Source organism: Oncorhynchus gorbuscha, linkage group LG02 (assembly GCF_021184085.1).
Source record: "Oncorhynchus gorbuscha isolate QuinsamMale2020 ecotype Even-year linkage group LG02, OgorEven_v1.0, whole genome shotgun sequence".
Classification (NCBI taxonomy): domain Eukaryota; kingdom Metazoa; phylum Chordata; class Actinopteri; order Salmoniformes; family Salmonidae; genus Oncorhynchus; species Oncorhynchus gorbuscha.
The window spans coordinates 91527691-91546970 of record NC_060174.1 but is presented as its reverse complement, the minus strand read 5'-3'; the positions used below and the strand labels follow the sequence as shown (position 1 = coordinate 91546970).

At 43.4% G+C, this 19280-nt stretch overlaps 1 protein-coding gene across 4 annotated transcripts; it reads right to left on the bottom strand.

The window, feature by feature from the left end:
* Positions 1-2117: 2117 nt before the first annotated feature.
* rcc1l (RCC1 like) lies at positions 2118-17620 on the bottom strand. Of its 4 annotated transcripts, XM_046327125.1 has the most exons (14): positions 17439-17620; positions 17203-17316; positions 16867-16978; positions 15639-15928; positions 14442-14571; positions 11631-11759; positions 10138-10204; positions 6973-7024; positions 6594-6678; positions 4798-4979; positions 4278-4365; positions 3715-3888; positions 3329-3414; positions 2118-2737 (listed from the first exon to the last, which is right to left on the bottom strand). In XM_046327125.1, exons 4-14 carry the CDS (start codon positions 15918-15920, stop codon positions 2660-2662), a joined length of 1353 nt encoding a protein of 450 aa, XP_046183081.1. In that variant the 5' UTR covers positions 15921-15928; positions 16867-16978; positions 17203-17316; positions 17439-17620; the 3' UTR covers positions 2118-2659. The 4 variants fall into 4 exon arrangements, with proteins under 4 accessions (XP_046183081.1, XP_046183074.1, XP_046183067.1 ...); XM_046327118.1 differs by having other exon boundaries at positions 17203-17620; XM_046327111.1 differs by lacking the exon at positions 16867-16978.
* Positions 17621-19280: the final 1660 nt, after the last annotated feature.

The window sequence follows — 19280 nt, the reverse complement described above, 5'->3', positions numbered from 1 at the left end:
TTCTGCTATTTTCTACATGTAGAATAATACCGAAGACAAACCTATGAAATAACACATGGAATCATTTGCCTTGATGACAGCTTTGCACACTCTTGGCATTCTCTCAACAAGCTTCATTAGGTAGTCACCTGGAATGCATTTCAATGAACAGATGTGCCTTGATAAAAGTTCATTTGTGGCTCAAACGCATTAAGAAGGAAAGAAATTCCAATCAGTTATATTGTGACAAGATAGGTGGTATACAGAAGTCCTAGTTGGTGAAATGGCAAGTCCATATTATGGCAAGAACAGCTCAAATAAGCAAAGAGAAACAACAGTCCATCATTACTTTAAGACATGAAGGTCAATTGATCTGGGAAAATGTCAAAAACTTTGAAAGTTTCAAGTGCAGTCGCAAAAACCAAACTATGATGAAACTGGCTCTCATGAAGACTGCCACAGGAAAGGAGGACCGAGTTACCTTTGCTGTAGAGTTCATTAGAATAACTGCACCTCAGATTGCAGCCTAAATGAACGCTTCAGAGTTCAAGTAACAGACACACCTCAACATCAACTGTTCAGAAGAGATTGGGTGAATCAGGCATTCATGGTAAAATTGCTGAAATGAAACCACTCTTAAAGGACACTAAGAAGAAGAGACTTGCTTGGCCCAAGAAACACGAGCAATGGACATTAGACCAGTGGAAATCTGTCCAAATGTGCGATTTTTGGTTTCAACCGCCGTGTCTTTGTGAGACGCAGAGTAGGTGAACGGATGATCACTGCATGTGTGATTCCCATCCTGAAGCATGGAGGAGGTGTGATGGTGTGGGTGTGCTTTGCTGGTGACACTGATTTATTTAGAATTAAAGGCACACTTAACCAGCATGGTCACAAGATTCTGCAGCCATCCCATCTGGTTTGCACCTAGTGGGATTATCAGTTGTTTTTCAACAGGACAATGACCCAACACACCTATGGGCTGTGTAAGGGCTATTTGACCAAGGAACGCTGCATCAGATGACCTGGCCTCCACAATCACCTGACCTCAACCCAATTGAGATGGTTTGGAATGAGTAGGACTGCAGAGGGAAGGAAAAGCAGCCAACAAATGCTCAGCATATGTGGGAACTCCTTCAAGACTGTTGGAAAAGCATTCTAGGTGAAGTTGGTGGAGAGAATGCCAAGTATGTGCAAAGCTGTCAAAGGTGAAGAAGGGTTACTTTGAAGAATCTCAAATATAAAATATATTTTGATTTAACTTAATTGCTTACTACATGATTCCATGTGTGTTAATTCAGTTTATTCACTATACTACAATGTAAAAATAAACCCTTGAATGAGGCGTGTCAACTTTTGACTGGTACTGTATATATAGCGCAACATTGGATTTCACCCAAAATATTACCCATCTCATGTCTTTGAGTGATCTCTCTTTGGCCATGCAGTGCACCTCACAAAAGTGATTGGTGTCCTAGATATGATCAACATGACCCTCAACATGACACGTATACTGAAAGTTTAAAGCAAAACTATTGCTGATTGTGAACCTGAACAATCAAAATCTATTGTAAGCCCCGTTCAGCAGGTATAGCCAGATAAATTGCCTCCGGTAGCTCACCTTTGTTTCGGTAAAACAGCATTTTCACAACAGCACAGATAGCAATAACCGAGCAAATGACTAAAACCTAATATCACACAAGCCATTTTAGCATTTGAATGTGCTGCGCAGATAGGGGGAAAAAGGAACAGGCCGCCTATCTCGACCAACGCACCAAGCTGGGCACAATGAGGCCTGTTGACATACTGCCAAATTCTCTAAAATGTCAAATGTGGCTTATGGTGGAGAAATTAATATTAAATTATCTGGCAACAACTCTGGTGGATATTCCTGCAGTCAGCGTTCGAAATGCACACTCCCTTAACTTGAGACATCTGTGGCATTGTGTTGTGTGACAAAACTCAACATTTTAGTGTCCTTTTATTGTCCCCAGAACAACGTGCACTTGTAATAATCATGCTGTTTAATCCGCTACTTATAAACCACTCGTCAGGTGGATGGATAATCTTGGCAAAGAAGGAATTCTCACTAACAGGGATGTAAACAAATTTGTGCACAAAACTTGAGAGAAACACACTTTCTGTGCATATGGACATTTTATTTCAGCTCATGAAACATGTTTATAATTTTGTCAGTGTATTAAAAAAAATCAACCGTGAAGGTAAAATGCCATAAGGACATTATTCTGGAGGTCTGACAGTCAAGTTTCAGCACTTCTCTGCAGGAAGAAAATGGCTCCACCGCATCAGTTCTGCTCCACTGATCACATCATCCAACAAGGGTGCCCAATGACTAGTGTCAGATCAATAGTGTATAGAGATTAATGGAGTGCTGCAGTGACTGTTGCCTGTGAACCCAGCCTCCATGTTGTGCTAGCCAGACACACAGGGAGCAGACTGAAGCGTTCGATAGCGGACAGAGTCACCAGATTGCCGGGAACAGAGGATCTCTACCACCCATGGAGGACAGCTGGCTCTGGGGTTCAGGACTCCATTGGCGGCCAGAGGATGTGAGGCTAACAGGGCGTCTGAACAGGCCTGGATACCCCTCAGTGATAGAGGGGGAGGGTCACAGGGAAGAGAAGGGCTTACTGGCTCTGTCCCTGGCGGCTGGGGACGCTCAGATGACAGACTTGACCAGCGCCACCATGTGGTCCACCCCACACGCTACATCCACCACATGACCTGGCACAGTCACCTGAAACACATTGAAAACAGTACACCATCAAAATATTACCATAAGATGCAGTTATGTAGCATTAAAACATATATGGACTAGATATGCATCCTTTAAAAAGTATGCTAAAAAAGGTCTGATTCACTCCAAAATCAAAGTGGCCTAATATCCAGGTGAGTCCACCTCCCATACCATATGTTGGGTAGATCCAGCTAGATGCCTCAATCCCAAATGAATGATAAAGATGGGTACCATCTGAGTTTATCATATTAGACAGTGCCCATCTTTTCCATTTGAATGAGATTCAGGCATATAGCTGGGTCTATGCAACATAATTTAATGTCTGAAAACATTGGACAAACGTTGTTGTAAGCTTAGCGGAGTTGCCAATAAACGGACGAATCCAGTTTTCAGGGATACATGTCAATCAAACTAGCCTCCTATTCCACTGAAAACCGAATGTGGGAACTCCGCTCAGGCGTTTTCCTTTTACGCCTGCTACGTTGATACGCCTGTTAATGTTGTAGTGGACTATGACTAAGTCGTTTGAATAAATCACAAAATGTCAATGATCAGCAAAAAAATGGATAAGTAATCTAAGTCTTGTCTCACCCGCCATGGGAAGTACTGGTCCTCTTTCTTTCCAACACCAAGACAACCTCTCACATTCTTCCCCCAAACAAAGAGCTCCCCACGATCTGGAACAGCAAGCAATAGGTAGACATTCTACAGATTTCATATTATTACTTCATCTGATGGCTTGAAAAAGGAATGGGTTAATAAAATGCTAACAATATGTAAATATGAATGCTTCCATGTACTTGTATCATCCACTGAATGGTATACCACCACATTACTAGTTCTTGGGTAAGTCCTACTTCCCGCATGCCAACATATTTATCTTAAACTGTGACATTGTGAGTTTGTGACTCTAAAGATGTTATTATGTTGGACAACAATACATCATTCCACATACTGAAAATCGCGACTTAACCCACCTGTGACAGCAGCAAAATGGTTCAGTCCACAGTGGATGCGGCTCACGGTCACCGCAGGGTTAAACTCTGAGCGGCCGAACAGTGTAGGAGGGACCAGCTCAGGGGTTTGGGATTCAGAGAGATTAGGGCCCTTTCCAAGAATGCCATAGCCCCATACAAACACCTCCCCTCTCTCTGTAAAGACAAACACGCCTTTACTGACACACTACATATTATTTATCGAAAGGATATGATAAACAAGTCTATTGAATGGGAAGCTATGCTATACAGTCCAGCAATGTTAGTTTTGTTTTAATGGTGGTGGTTCATGTGATCTCAATATTCACAAATCTGAAAGGACTCAATCATTTTTTAGCAATATGGTGATGCCTAACCTTCCTATAGTGTATTGGAGCTTCCACCATATTGCTTTCACATTCTCAGATTGGTAAATATCCCAGTTAGCAACGAGTGATCCTGGTGGCATGCCCACTTTTAGATGCAAATCAACCCGCTAGAGATGGAAGAGGTAGCAACAATGGAAGTAGCGAGAGGCCGAAATGTAACAGGGCCCCGGTGCTCACCGTTCAGAATGGCCACCTGTGTGCCTCCACAGGCCACCTGGGTCACTTTGCCCACCCCTTCAAAAGGAAGGAGTCGAGGGGAGTTAATCTGAGGAGGGAGAACATAAAGTCAGTAGCTGGACAAAAGGTCACACATTGAAATATAATATTGACACATAGTGGTACCTATAGTTTAGCCTGGTAGAACCAGCCTGAACGCTACATTCACCTTTCTATTTCACAATTCAGTCTAGCATTCCTGCTCATTGAAACCATTTGAGCGGTATTATTCGAAACTATCTTCAGCAATTGGATTCCCTTCAACCAATCAGAGGATGGCTTAACTCAAAGCACAGTCATTTTCTCTTATTTGCCAACACGCATCTATTGGAGAAAGTCCAGACTGATGCATGAAGTGAAATAGAACAGTCAATGCAGCTGGTTCCAACAGGCTAACATATATAGCCTTGTGAGAAGCAAGAGTCACAAAGTTTGGCAAACTTGATTTGAGATTGTGATGGGCACTACGTTGGCTCCTCACCTGGGTGGCCTCAGTGACCGAGGAGAGTTGGAGGTACTCAGAGTTGCCCCAGCCATAGAGCTGGCCGTCCTGGGACACTGCCATGCTGCAGTCTCCGTAGGTGGTCACCTGCTGCACTCTTACACCAGCCAGGTCCCCTCCTACAGCCACCGGCCTGGCACACATGTTGTGGTGGCCCAGACCTGAAATGTTTTGTTGTTGCTGTCTTTAGAAAACAGTTGAGTATATGGGAAACTATGCATGTGTGTAACTATGCATGTGTCTTAATGAAAATTATGCTCTTTCTTTATGCACTAAGAGACTTGGGCCCGTGTCCACAAAGCTTCTCAGAAAAGGTCCTAGGAATCCTGTTTTAAACTTCCAGCTCAGATTAGGTTTTAGGATGAGTTTAAGACACTGCTCAGACAAATGGAGTTTCTCAGTTGGTAATTAGAACAGTTTGAGGTACCGCAAAAGAAAAATGGTGATGACGCTCATTGACATTGTTGTAAATGATGGGGGATAACCAATCCCGACGAGGCATCGCCAGCTATGAACTATTCCATGCTTCAGACAAAAAAGGTGAATGTGACTATACAAATGTTGCAATGATAAAACGTTTTATATAATTTTAACCTGACACAATCACTTTGCCTACTCTTAATTATTTCCTAATATGTTGGCATAACCTTTTTTTTAACCAATTCCAATGGTTGTTAAAAAAATGTATTATATCAACACTCATCACACCCATTTAATAACGATCGCTTTGGCACAGCAGGCATGAAGTCCCTTGCCAATGTTTCATAAAACGGTTGAAAGGTCTAATTTTCCTCGAACACAATCCAAGTTAACATGAAGCTCTTGACGCCTTCAAATCGCCCAACTTACAGCCAAACCCAATTTAGGATATATATTTTTTTTACAATATGATATTGCTCTCTGTAGGGATAACTTGAAGTAACACGCATGTTAATTAAATAAAAAAGTAATTATTTCTTAGCCTAGTGCAGGGGTACTCAAGCACTATTTGAGAAGGTCCGGTCACACAAATCAGTTTTAAAGCCAATTTCCCACAATTCTACCCATTTTGCATGGGATAGAGAAATGTTTTGCTGTTTTAAAGCGAATTTCCTGCAATTCTACACATTTGTTTTTATATGACACCAGGGATTGAAGCCCGACAAGGTTCCCAAACCCAACCCAATTTAAAAAAAATAAATTGGTAGTTGGGACCCGCGGTCCATATTGACCTGGGTACGGAGCCAGTATTTTGGCATATCATGTACAACAGGCCTCGTGAAATAATTGTCAAAAGTGCAAGAGATACTGTTTTATGTAGGTAGATTGTTTCTGAATTGATTACATCAACATACTCCAAACTCCAAAGGAATTGCATGTGGCTCAGGAACCACTGACTTACTGACCTTTTCTATTATCAAGACACCTGCCGGTAACTCTTAACTGGTTAGGACAGCTCATGAAGTGTCCTAAATATCTGGACTCTTATGACTACAGAGGCTTCATGAATTTATTTTATTTTTAGGAGTAAAATGGCTCTATTCTCAGCACCTACAACCAATTTTCTACTCGGGTACTTTGTGGATAAAAATGTGTAAAGCTCACACAGCAGGAGTGAAACACTATATAAGGTCATTAATTGGTTAAGTACATTTTTGTAATTCTGCATAAAAATAAACTGATATTGGAGAGAAATGTACAGACACTGATAAACTGAGTCTCTATAGTTTATCTTTATAGGGACCCCTTGGCATTATCCCAGCGTGTCTGTGTGTGTGTGGGGGGGGGCATCTAACCTGTCTGTCCGTCTGCCCCCCAGCCACAGGCATATACCTTGCCCGTCTCAGTCAGGAACAGACTGTGGTCCTGCCCACACACCACCTACAGGAAAACATGGCATCCACAGGGTTCAGTCACATATAACATCTGCACACAACATATTTTCACACTGGGTTGCAGTTTCCCTATTCCGCAAACAACATATTTTCACTCTGGGGTACAGTTTCCCCTATGTTCAGATGTAGGATCAGCTTTCCCTCCCCCTTCCTATTATTTGTTTATTTTGCCTTTATTTACCAAGGTGAGTCATGTAGAACACATTTTCCTTTACAATAATGACCAAGGTCAAGCAAAAATAGATGAGGTGTCTTTCTGTCCCCATTACACAGAACACACCTGAGTCACTGGGCTGTCAAAGCCTTCCATCTTGTGAATGATGTGACTGGCACTGCAACAGAGATAGACAATATATATTATATAGACAGATAGTCAACAGACCTTTGAACTTTAGTCACATTTTGCTGGCTTAAAATGTAACAGAAAAAGGGATTGTTTTCCTCCAGATCTACACAACCTAGTCCACATAAAAATAAAACAAAAACACTGAAATATCATAATTGGATAAGTCAACCCCAGAGTTAATACTTGGTGGAAGATCCTTTGGCAGCCATTACAGCTGTGAATAATTTTTCATTAAGATTTTCTACCAACTTCGCACAACTCTTAGGGCAACATACACAGTTGAAGTCAGAAGTTTGCATACACCTTAGCCAAATACATTTAAATTCAGTTTCACAATTCCTGACATTTAATAAAAATTCAATGTCTTAGGTCAGTTAGGATCACCACTTTATTTTAAGAATGTGAAATGTCAGAATAATAGCAGAGACTGATTTATTTCAGCTTTTATTTCTTTCATCACATTCCCAGTGGGTCAGAAGTTAACACACACTCAATTAGTATTTGGTAACATTGCCTTTAAATTGTTTAACTTGAGTCAAACGTTGCGGCTAGCCTTCCACAAGCTTCCCTCAATACGCTAGGAGGAATGGGCCAAAATTCACCCGACAGAGCTGGTGTAACGGAGTCAGGTTTGTGGGCTCTTAGCACGCACACACTTTTTCACTTCTGCCCACAAATTATATATAGAATTGAGGTCAGGACTTTGTGATGGCCACTCCAATACCTAGACTTTGTTGTCCTTAAGCCATTTTCCCACAACTTTGGAAGTATGCTTGGGGTCATTGTCCATTTGGAAGACCCATTTGCGACCAAGCTTTAACTTCCTGATGTCTTGAGATGTTGCTTCAATATATCCATATAATTTCCCCCCCCCTCATGATGTCATCTATTTTGTGAAGAGCACCAGTCCCCCCTGCAGCAAAGCACCCCCACAACATGATGCTGCCGCCCCCGTGCATCACGGTTGGGATGGTATTCTTCGGCATGCAAGCCTCCCCCCTTTTTCCTCCAAACATAACGCTGGTCATTATGGCCAAACAGTTCTAATTTTGTTTCATCAGACCAGAGGACATTTCTCCAAAAAGTACAATCTTTGTCCCCATGTGCAGTTGCAAACCGTATGGCTGTTTTGTTTATGGCTGTTTTGGAGCAGTGGCTTCTTCCTTGATGAGTGGCCTTTCAGGTAATGTCAATATAGGACTCGTAATACAGTGGATATAGATAGTTTAGTACCCGTTTCCTCCAGCATCTTCACAAGGTATTTTGCTGTTGTTCTGGGATTGATTTGCACTTTTTGCACCAAAGTACGTTCATCTCTAGGAAACAGAATGAGTCTCCTTCCTGAGCGGTATGACGGCTGCCTGGTCCCACGTTTATACTGGCATACTATTGTTTGTACTGATGAACGTGGTACCTTCAGGCGTTTGGAAATTGCTTCTAAGGATAAACCAGACTTGTGGAGGTCTACAATTCTTTGAGGTCTTGGCTGATTTCTTTTGATTTTCCCATGATGTCAAGCAATGAGGCACTGAGTTTGAAGGTAGACCTTGAAATACATCCACAGGTACACCTCCAATTGACTCAAATGATGTCCATAAGCTTATCAGAAGCTTCTAAAGCCATGACATAATTTTCTGGAATTTTCCAAGCTGTTTAAAAGGCACAGTCAACTTGGTGTATGTAAACTTCTGACCCACTGGAATTGTGATACAGGGAATTATAAGTGAAATAATCTGTCTGTCAACAATTTTACAACAAAATTACTTGTGTCATGCACAAAGTAGATGTCCTAACTACCTTACCAAAACTATAGTTTGTTAACAAGAAATTTGTGGAGTGGTTGAAAAACAAGTTTATAATGACTACAACCTAAGTGTATGTAAACTTCCCACTTCAACTGTATCCATCGTTTTTGTCAAAATTGCTCAGGCTCAGTAAATTTGGCTAGGGATCAATAATGGACAGCAATATTTAAACCTCGTCTCAGATTTTCTAAGTAGATTTAAGCCAGGACTGAGACTAGACCACTCAGTGAACACCAAACATCTATTGAAAAGCCCTTCTGATGTGTCTGTTGCATTAAACATTGTGTAACTGTCCCGCAGAAAAATAAAACCCTATCCTAGGGTTAGGTTTTCAGAAGACTGAGGTGGGGTTTCCTCTAACTTTTTACCTGGGCTTTGCTCCTTTCATATTTATTTTGATCCTAACAAACTCCCCAGTCCCTGCCGGTGACAAGCATACCCATACCATGATGCTGCCACCACAATACTTGAAAATACAAACATTGCATTCACTCCATATTACTAGCCTGTATGACAAAGTGAAAAGAAAGAAGCCTGTGTTTAAAAATATCCACAACAAATGATCCTTTCTGATTGTAAGAAAGTTGTTAAGTAATACTGCAAGACAAATAAATGTACTTTTAGGCCCAAATTTTAAACTACAGGTTTGGGTGAATTCCAAAACAACACAGAGTGAAACCCTCTGTATTTTCAAATATTTTGGAGACAGCATCATGTTATGGGTATGTTTGTCATCAGCAGGGACTGGGGGGGAGAGAGAGAGAAAAGTCATCAATCAATTACTCAAGGAGCCCAGTCTGTCCAGAAAAGGTCCCCTCTGCCCACTCCCTGTCGGCCTCTCCTGTGCTCACTCTTAGTAGGCCTCTAAAGACCGGGGGCCATATGTATCAGAGTAGGCATGCTGATCTAGAATCAGCTCCCCCCCAGTCCCTATAATCTTAATCATTGTGATCAAAAGGTTAAACTGATCCTAAATCAGCACTCTAACTCTGATACATATGACCCCTGAACACACATTTATAATAGGATTGTTGTTCAACCTGAGCACTTAGGCAATCATTGGGCAGAAAAGCACAATCAAATTCCTGGAGAGTGAATACATTTCCAGTCTGCATTGATTTGACACTATGAGTCATCACTAGTATGACTCAACATACACCCGGTCGTGTTACATGACAACGGCAGAGGCAGACTTTTCTTTGCATTTTGAGCATGGTTTCAGCCTGATCAACTGCGTCAGTAATAAGGTAATATGTTGAGAAAACAATTCATAGCGGTGTGTGTGGTGTCATACCTGTAGACTTCATCTTCAACCATCTTCCTCCCACACTGGCCATAGGCATTGTTTCCCAGACTGAACACTTTGAAAGAGAGAATGAGGGAAAGGAGAGAGACACACACAAAACATGTGGGAGGATGACCCAGGGGTATGATTATATTAACAACATTGTTAACAATGTGGAAAATGGAGCGGTGTCTGTAAAACGAACAGTAACACTATTTTGAAGTACAAAAATTACCAGGTATTTTCTTAAGTACATTGTAAAAATGTAAATAAAATGTCATTAACACAGCATTAAACTATAAATTACACGTTTGTTTATTTGGGATTAAATAAAACAAGAATAACCAGTCACCAGGTAGTTACCAATTGTTATATTATTTTAGGTAAGCACCTCAGAGTACAGATTGTTACCACATCACTTCCTAGTAAATTCCAGGGAAATACCAGCGGAAAGAGTAACGTATAATAAAGTGCCGTCAAATAAACAATCGTTACGCAACTATGACGCCCTCTTCGACGATCATCAGCTCAAATGTATTTCTGCAAAGTGCATATGCAAAGGTCAGGATTCAAATTATACATCTACTAAAAATAGTAGGAAGGATTAAATATTTTCAACAAGTAAGGGACCACATACTGATATCTTAACCCTACGGAGTTGACCTGCTCAGTTATGGGAGTGCCCTGGCTTGCATCCATGTGTAGTATTTGTATTTATTATGGATCCCCATTAGCTGCTGCCTGGGGTCCAACAGAATTAAGGCAGTTATACAATTTTTAAAAAACACTGCAATACATTCACTACAGAATTCACACTAAGTGTGTATGCCGTCAGGCTCATATTACCCAACCACATATCTACAACACAAAATCCATGTGTGTATAGTGCGTATGTTATCGTATGTTATCATGTGTATGTGCCTATGTTTGTGTTACTCACAGTCCCCGCTCTTCCATAAGGTGTATTTTTACCTGCTTTTTAAATCTGAGTCTACTGCTTGCATCAGTTACCTGATGTGGAATAGAGTTCCATGTAGAAGGTTAAGGGCATGTTCATGGGCACAACGGTAGGGGAATTTCTTTAGGATGTGAACCCATCAGCCCTCTAATTCCCAGATCAATTCCCCCCCTATTTTCCCTAGTTTGTGTGTGACATTTTCCTCAAAGCACACACAGTGAGCAAAATAGCCCTAAACAGACAGGAAGGCATATTATCCAAGGTAAAAATTCTCAGAATCTTGAGCTAGCTATTTTACTTGATTTCAATTGCATTTCCTTACAAGTATGTGAATTTCTGTCACGAGAGCTTATCCAAGACAAGTATCACACTTTCATGCTCTTAATTAGACTGTTAAAAAAAAGTCCCCTTCTCAGGGATATCATAAAAGGAAGGTGTAACACATCACATTGTTCACAGTACTGGGAGTTATATGGGAATTTTCATAACAGCTCAGTGTCGTTTTACGTGAGAACAAAACGTCACCCTCTGTGTTGCCTCTTACCTCCCTCTGAGTCGGTGAGCACCAGGGAGTGGGCACGGCCACATGCCACCTGCACCACCCTGGTCTGCTGGGGCCTGGCCAGGGGGAGAGGCACCGGAGAGGGCTCCAGCACATAGTCATAGCTCTTATCTAGAGAGGGAACACTAGGTGATTATAAACATCACTGGGATGGTCTGACACTAGCCTGGTTGCAGATCTGTTTGTGCTCTTGCAAACTCCATTGCTGTCTTTGTCAAGCCTTGGCAACAGAGCAGAAACAGACTGGCACCCAGACTAGTCTGGCACATGCTCGATCACAGGCATCAGCTCAGGGCAGGCGCTGCACAAATTCATCTGAATATTGGACGGCTAAAGCAGGGCTCCGGGCAGCCGAGCGGAAATGGAGGAAAACTCGCCTCCCTGCGGACCTGGCATCCTTTCACTCCCTCCTCTCTACATTTTCCTCCTCTGTCTCTGCTGCTAAAGCCACTTTCTACCACTCTAAATTCCAAGCATCTGCCTCTAACCCTAGGAAGCTCTTTGCCACCTTCTCCTCCCTCCTGAATCCCCCCCCCTCTCTGCAGATGACTTCGTCAACCATTTTGAAAAAAAGGTCGACGACATCCGATCCTCGTTTGCTAAGTCAAACGACACCGCTGGTTCTGCTCACACTGCCCTACCCTGTGCTCTGACCTCTTTCTCCCCTCTCTCTCCAGATGAAATCTCGCGTCTTGTGACGGCCGGCGGCCCTACAACCTGCCCGCTTGACCCTATCCCCTCCTCTCTTCTCCAGACCATTTCCGGAGACCTTCTCCCTTACCTCACCTCGCTCATCAACTCATCCCTGACCGCTGGCTACGTCCCTTCAGTCTTCAAGAGAGCGAGACCTGCACCCCTTCTGAAAAAAACCTACACTCGATCACTTCGATGTCAACAACTACAGACCAGTATCCCTTCTTTCTTTTCTCTCCAAAACTCTTGAACGTGCCGTCCTTGGCCAGCTCTCCCGCTATCTCTCTCTGAATGACCTTCTTGATCCAAATCAGTCAGGTTTCAAGACTAGTCATTCAACTGAGACTGCTCTTCTCTGTATCACGGAGGCGCTCCACACTGCTAAAGCTAACTCTCTCTCCTCTGCTCTCATCCTTCTAGACCTATCGGCTGCCTTCGATACTGCGAACCATCAGATCCTCCTCTCCACCCTCTCCGAGTTGGGCATCTCCGGCGCGGCCCACGCTTGGATTGCGTCCTACCTGACAGGTCGCTCCTACCAGGTGGCGTGGCGAGAATCTGTCTCCTCACCACGCACTCTCACCACTGGTGTCCCCCAGGGCTCTGTTCTAGGCCCTCTCCTATTCTCGCTATACACCAAGTCACTTGGCTCTGTCATAACCTCACATGGTCTCTCCTATCATTGCTATGCAGACGACACACAATTAATCTTCTCCTTTCCCCCTTCTGATGACCAGGTGGCGAATCGCATCTCTGCATGTCTGGCAGACATATCAGTGTGGATGACGGATCACCACCTCAAGCTGAACCTCGGCAAGAAGGAGCTGCTCTTCCTCCCGGGGAAGGACTGCCCGTTCCATGATCTCGCCATCACGGTTGACAACTCCATTGTGTCCTCCTCCCAGAGCGCTAAGAACCTTGGCGTGATCCTGGACAACACCCTGTCGTTCTCAACTAACATCAAGGCGGTGGCCCGTTCCTGTAGGTTCATGCTCTACAACATCCGCAGAGTACGACCCTGCCTCACACAGGAAGCGGCGCAGGTCCTAATCCAGGCACTTGTCATCTCCCGTCTGGATTACTGCAACTCACTGTTGGCTGGGCTCCCTGCCTGTGCCATTAAACCCCTACAACTCATCCAGAACGCCGCAGCCCGTCTGGTGTTCAACCTTCCCAAGTTCTCTCACGTCACCCCGCTCCTCCGCTCTCTCCACTGGCTTCCAGTTGAAGCTTGCATCCGCTACAAGACCATGGTGCTTGCCTACGGAGCTGTGAGGGGAACGGCACCTCAGTACCTCCAGGCTCTGATCAGGCCCTACACCCAAACAAGGGCACTGCGTTCATCCACCTCTGGCCTGCTCGCCTCCCTACCACTGAGGAAGTACAGTTCCCGCTCAGCCCAGTCAAAACTGTTCGCTGCTCTGGCCCCCCAATGGCGGAACAAACTCCCTCACGACGCCAGGACAGCGGAGTCAATCACCACCTTCCGGAGACACCTGAAACCCCACCTCTTTAAGGAATACCTAGGATAGGATAAGTAATCCTTCTCACCCCCCCCCTTTAAGATTTAGATGCACTATTGTAAAGTGACTGTTCCACTGGATGTCATAAGGTGAATGCACCAATTTGTAAGTCGCTCTGGATAAGAGCGTCTGCTAAATGACTTAAATGTAAATGTAATATAAAATCCCATTTCATTACACTAAAGATTGGTGAAAGTGTGCAGCAGTTGTTGAAAACACACATCCACCATCGAGCAAATTATGCACATCCTCCAATCTTTCTCGGTTGACAAGCTGGTGAACTTTTATGGCTGAATAGGTTAAAGCTGTAATCCTTAATGTGAAAAACAACAAACTGCAGCCCCAGCCACTTGGTTTGTTATAAAGCAGAGGGATGGACATTGTTAGCAAGCAATTGAGTTAAACAATCCCTTTGGCAAAGGCAGTTGTACTCAACTCATTAGTTAAGTTATATTCTTCATCAATCAATTGGTCATTAATTGAAAGTGCAAGATCCCAGATCGTGTGTAGAAAAAAAGAAAGGAGAGAGTGCTCGTCATGGAGGATGGGGGAGCGATAGAATGAATGAGTGTCTTACAGCGGTCTTGTTGGGTGCGTTGGAAGCCCAGCTGTGAGTCTCTGTTGAGGCCCATGCCCCACACCTTGGTGAGGTCCTTGGTGGAAGAGGAGAGGAGAGTAAAGCCGTACCCACAGGCTGCAGAGGAGATCTGAGGAGAGAGACCAGCTCGGGAGTCAGTCACTCACTGTCAAGTACAGCACTTGTGTATTCAACAGGTTGCATATCATTTTAAAAACGGCATGCATGGCAAGTATGTGTACCTAAAAAACATGAGCTGGCAGAATAATAGTTTGTATGGAGGTGCTGACTAACGGCAAATAAACTATAAAAAATAAGAGTCACACACCCCATGAATAATCTCCCAGCAATTTAATGGGTATTTACCAACATTTCGGCATCACTGTACCTTCCTCAGGGTCTGCGTACCTGCCATGGATACAGTTGCCTTTCACAGTGAGCGAAGACATATGAGGCCAAAACTAAATGGTGTCAAGTAGTAGTGGGTAGGCAGTGGTCAGGTCACCAACTCTGGTCCTTGAGACCTGGGAGTGCAAGGCTTTTGCTCCAGCCCAGTACTTACACACTTAATTTAGCTAATCAACTGCTCATCAAATCAAATGTTATTTGTCACTTGCGCCGAATACAACCTTACCGTGAAATGCTTACTTACAAGCCCTTAACCAACAATACAGTTCAAGAAATAGAGTAAAGAAAATATTGGCTAAAACTCAAGTAAAAAAAGAAAAAAAGTAACACAATAAAATAAGAATAACGAGGCTATGTACAGGGAGGGTTAGTGGTATCGAGTCAATGTGCGGGGGTACAGGTTAGTCGAGGGTAAAGTGACTATGCATAGATAATAAACAGCGAGTAGCAGCAGTGTAAAAGCTGTGGTTTTGGGGGGGGGGGGGTCAATGTAAATAGTCTGGGTGGCCATTTGATTAATTGTTCAGCAGTCAAAAAGACCTTGATTAGCAGAATCGGTCTTGTTTTCAGTAGACACCAAACAAGAGAATAATGCTATGAAACAGAAGTAGCCAACTACCTTGTCTGAACCTGTCCAATAAGAACCCATATTTTAGTTTTCAGTTGCATAACGCCCTACCAAACAAACACGGCCTAGCTGTGTAGACCAACTGGCATTGAACAAAAAAAGTTGTATAGAAACATGTATATTGTGTCAGTTAAGTGTTTCTGTGGTTAAACAGACATTACCTGCTGCTCTGTCTCCAGACGGTAAGGAGTGAGCTGGTATTTCCTAGGCTTTTTCCTGCCACTGTCTGGAACCACAAAGCTGGGGATGCCCAGGGCTCCAGTGTAGCTAAACCCCCATACAAACACCTTGTGGTTGGGCTTTCTCTGCTTCCCAACATACTGAAACACTGGACCCTCATCCTTTTGCTCCCGAGACCTGCGGTCACTGATGTGGGTCGCATATCCCCGAGCTCCGAGTGCTAACCTGTGTTGGGTACACAATCGAAGGTACGCCAATGACATCTCCACCCCTGAGAAATCATGAAACAGAAGACATCATGAGCTAGATATTAGGTTGCCATTGGCAGTTTGACAGAGGACTGAAAGAGGCTTGGTTAGAGTCAGTCAGAGTTGTGTAACGTCCTTTACCTAGTCACGCATCATCACATAAAAGTGTCACTTTAGCTAGCTATCGATAAGCTCTCAAATCCCTACATACAGAGAAGGGTTTTTCAGCAGTTGCCAACTATTTTTCAAGGAAAGTACAGTAGCTGGTTGCTTCATTTGTCGCTAGAAGTCTCTAAATGACTTAGTGACATAACGTTAATTTGTACATGCACATTAAGCAATAATATTTTTATTTTTGCATATGCCAAAGATAGAACAATGAGACAGATATTTCACTGGAAGTATAAATGTGAAGCATTTATGATAGTGAAAGGAAGCCCAGTGGCCGGCAGTGGAAGAAGGAAGGAGATGAATTTTGGCCAACATTTTGCAAATTGTGTAATCAATGGAACATTTGATCTCAATAGAGTTCTGGTACCAAAACTGCAATCTGTTATGAACAGAGTGGACAAAGTGTTGTAGACTTCACCCTTTGCCAAAGTTTTAAAAAACTGAGCTATTGCACATGCACACCTCAGAGTAGGCGTTCCCTAACGGAAATATGCAAATACACGTTAGAACGCACCAATAGGATCTTGCTAGCTCGTGTTTGCTCTGCCCACTTTACTTGTTCTGCCGACTATGACTAATTTGTTCCCATTGGAAACGACAGGATGTGGTATATTTTAGATACAAAACTCTTTGCTTATGCTCTCCCTCAGTCTCTCAATCAATGAGAAAGTATCCAAAGCAAAACGTAAAATAATGTTTGAAGGAGAACAAAAATAACAGATTAAATATTTAAACAGCACAGAAAAACGCAGTAAAGTACATAATATTTTCTAAAAAAGTACGTTTTTACCGATTTAATACATTCACTTCAGGCGCTGCAGCAGCAGGGAGAGAAGGCTAGAGCAGAGAGGCGGCGGGGAGAGCCTGCCGGCCGAGCGGGAGCAGTCTGCCCAGCAGAACAGCTGTGCTCAGCCATGCAGGAACAAAAAAACAGGGAAGTCGCTAAGCAACACTTTTCAGCTGTTAAATTTTCCCCACATTTGGCTCCATGTGAAATACAATTCCAATGCTGTGTTTTAACGTTTAGAAAAAGGCAATCGCTTTCAAACCGAGTTTCTAAACATGTGCTGATATGATTTCTTGCTGATATGAAAGAGGCATATTTCAAATGAAAATATAAACTTACTGTAGCAGTTTTGCTCAGATCCACCAGCAGTGTGTGCCTCCAGTTGATGAACTAGCTAACGTTACAATTCTCCCCCAGTTATGCTTACAGGTGTTCCGCAAGCGATGTGTGTTACTGTTGAGAGCAAGCGTTGGGGCTCATAACAAAATATCCCCGTTCAGAAGATACTATCTTCAATCGGCACTAAAGCAGTTAATGTCTATGAATGGGGTAGCTACTTTTGGGAATGGTCTTACCTGTTATGTGTAATATTCACGAAACGAGCTTCAATGTGACACCTACATACTGATTTCATCTTCGTAATATTCATAGCTACATTATTTTGAGTGGCATAGGTTGTGGTTTTATTCAAAACAATTTATTCTGACAGGCGTGTTACCGCAGAGGCAACCATGAGTCATCTCTTACTGCACTTTCAACTTTGACCCGGTTCAAAAAAGGAAACAACTGGGCCAAATCCCTAACAATGCGGGTGACGGTACGCCACCTGCAGGGCTGGAGTGTAAATTCTGAATCCCAGTTTAATACCTGAGCAACTTTAAATGTTTTATGAATCATCAAGGCTGTCTCACGCCCATTCGTAATAATACGTTTTTTTGGGGGATCCTCCATTTCGCATGATTTGAATTTATTTGGTAGTTGCTAAATTATATGGTTGTGCTTACTGTAGCTAAAGTTGCTAATTAGCTAAGGATCTAAAGTTGTTCCCAACGTTTAAAAAAAAATGTATCCTTCATTTAACTAGGCCAGTCAGTTAAGAACAAATTCTTATTTACAATGACGGCCTACCCCGGCCAACCCCTCCCTAACCCGGACGATGCTGGGCCAATTGTGCGGCGCCTTATGGTACTCCCTATCACAATACAGACTGGTATCAAACCCGGGTCTGTAGTGATGCCTCTAGCACTGCGATGCAGTGCCTTAGACTGCTGTGCCACTCACAACATGCAACCTTTAGGTTGCTAGTCATTTGCATCATAGGTTAGAGTTAGCATAAGGGTTCGACATGCAAGAATTTCAAAGATTTTACTGAGATACAATTCATATAAGGAAATCATTCAATTGAAATAAATTCATTAGGACCTAATCTATTGATTTCACATGACTGGGTGTAACGGATGTGAAACGGCTATCTTAGTTAGCGGTCAATCGGTTACGTCACTTGCTCTGAGACCTTGAAGTAGTAGTTCCCCTTGCTCTGCAAGGGCCGCGGCTTTTGTGGAGCGATGGGTAACGATGCTTCGTGGGTGACTGTTGTCGATGTGTGCAGAGGGTCCCTGGTTCGCGCCCGGGTATGGGCGAGGGGACGGATGTAAAGTGATTATGTTACATTGATGCTGTTGACCCGGATTACTAGTTGCTGCGGAAAAAGGAGGAAGGTCAAAAGGGGGGTGAGTGTAACGGATGTGAAACGGCTAGCTTAGTTAGCGGTGCGCGCTAAATAGCGTTTCAATCGGTTACGTCACTTGCTCTGAGACCTTGAAATAGTAGTTCCCCTTGCTCTGCAAAGGCCGCGGCTTTTGTGGAGCGAGCGATGGGTAATGATGCTTCGTGGATGACTGTTGTTGATGTGTGCAGAAGGTCCCTGGTTCGCGCCCGGGTATGGGCGAGGGGACGGTTTACAATTATACTGTTACATGGGCAGTGGCGCAGCCATGTGTGGGCATAGGCCCAACCACTTGGGAGCCAGGCCCAGCCAATCAAAAGGATTTTTTCCCCACAAAAGGGCTTTATTACAGACAGAAATACCCTTTAGTTTTATCAGCTGTCCGGGTGGCTGGTCTCAGATGATCCCAAAGGTGAAGAAGCAGGAAGTGAAGATCTAGGGCTGGTTACGTAGTCTGCGATTGTGAGGCCGGTTGGACGTACTGACAAATTCTCATAAACATTGAAGGCGGCTTATGGTAGAGAAATTAACATGACATTCTTTGGCAACAGCTCCGGTGGACATTCCTGCAGTCAGCATGCCAATTGCACACTACTTTGAAATTTGAGACATCTGGGCCTCCCGAGTGGTGTAGCGGTCTAAAGCACTGCATCGCAATGCTTGAGGCATCACTACAGACCTGGGTTCGATC

Bases quoted from the DNA above. Each gene is read 5' to 3' on its own strand.
- rcc1l (XM_046327118.1), bottom strand. From the start codon at position 15,920: ATGTCATTGGCGTACCTTCGATTGTGTACCCAACACAGGTTAGCACTC. The intron at 14,572-15,638 runs GTAATGTCTGTT...CTCTCTCCTCAG, and splicing joins GTCTGGAGACAGAGCAGCAG to ATCTCCTCTGCAGCCTGTGG. The intron at 6,679-6,972 runs GTGTGTTCTGTG...GTTTTCCTGTAG, and splicing joins TTGACAGCCCAGTGACTCAG to GTGGTGTGTGGGCAGGACCA.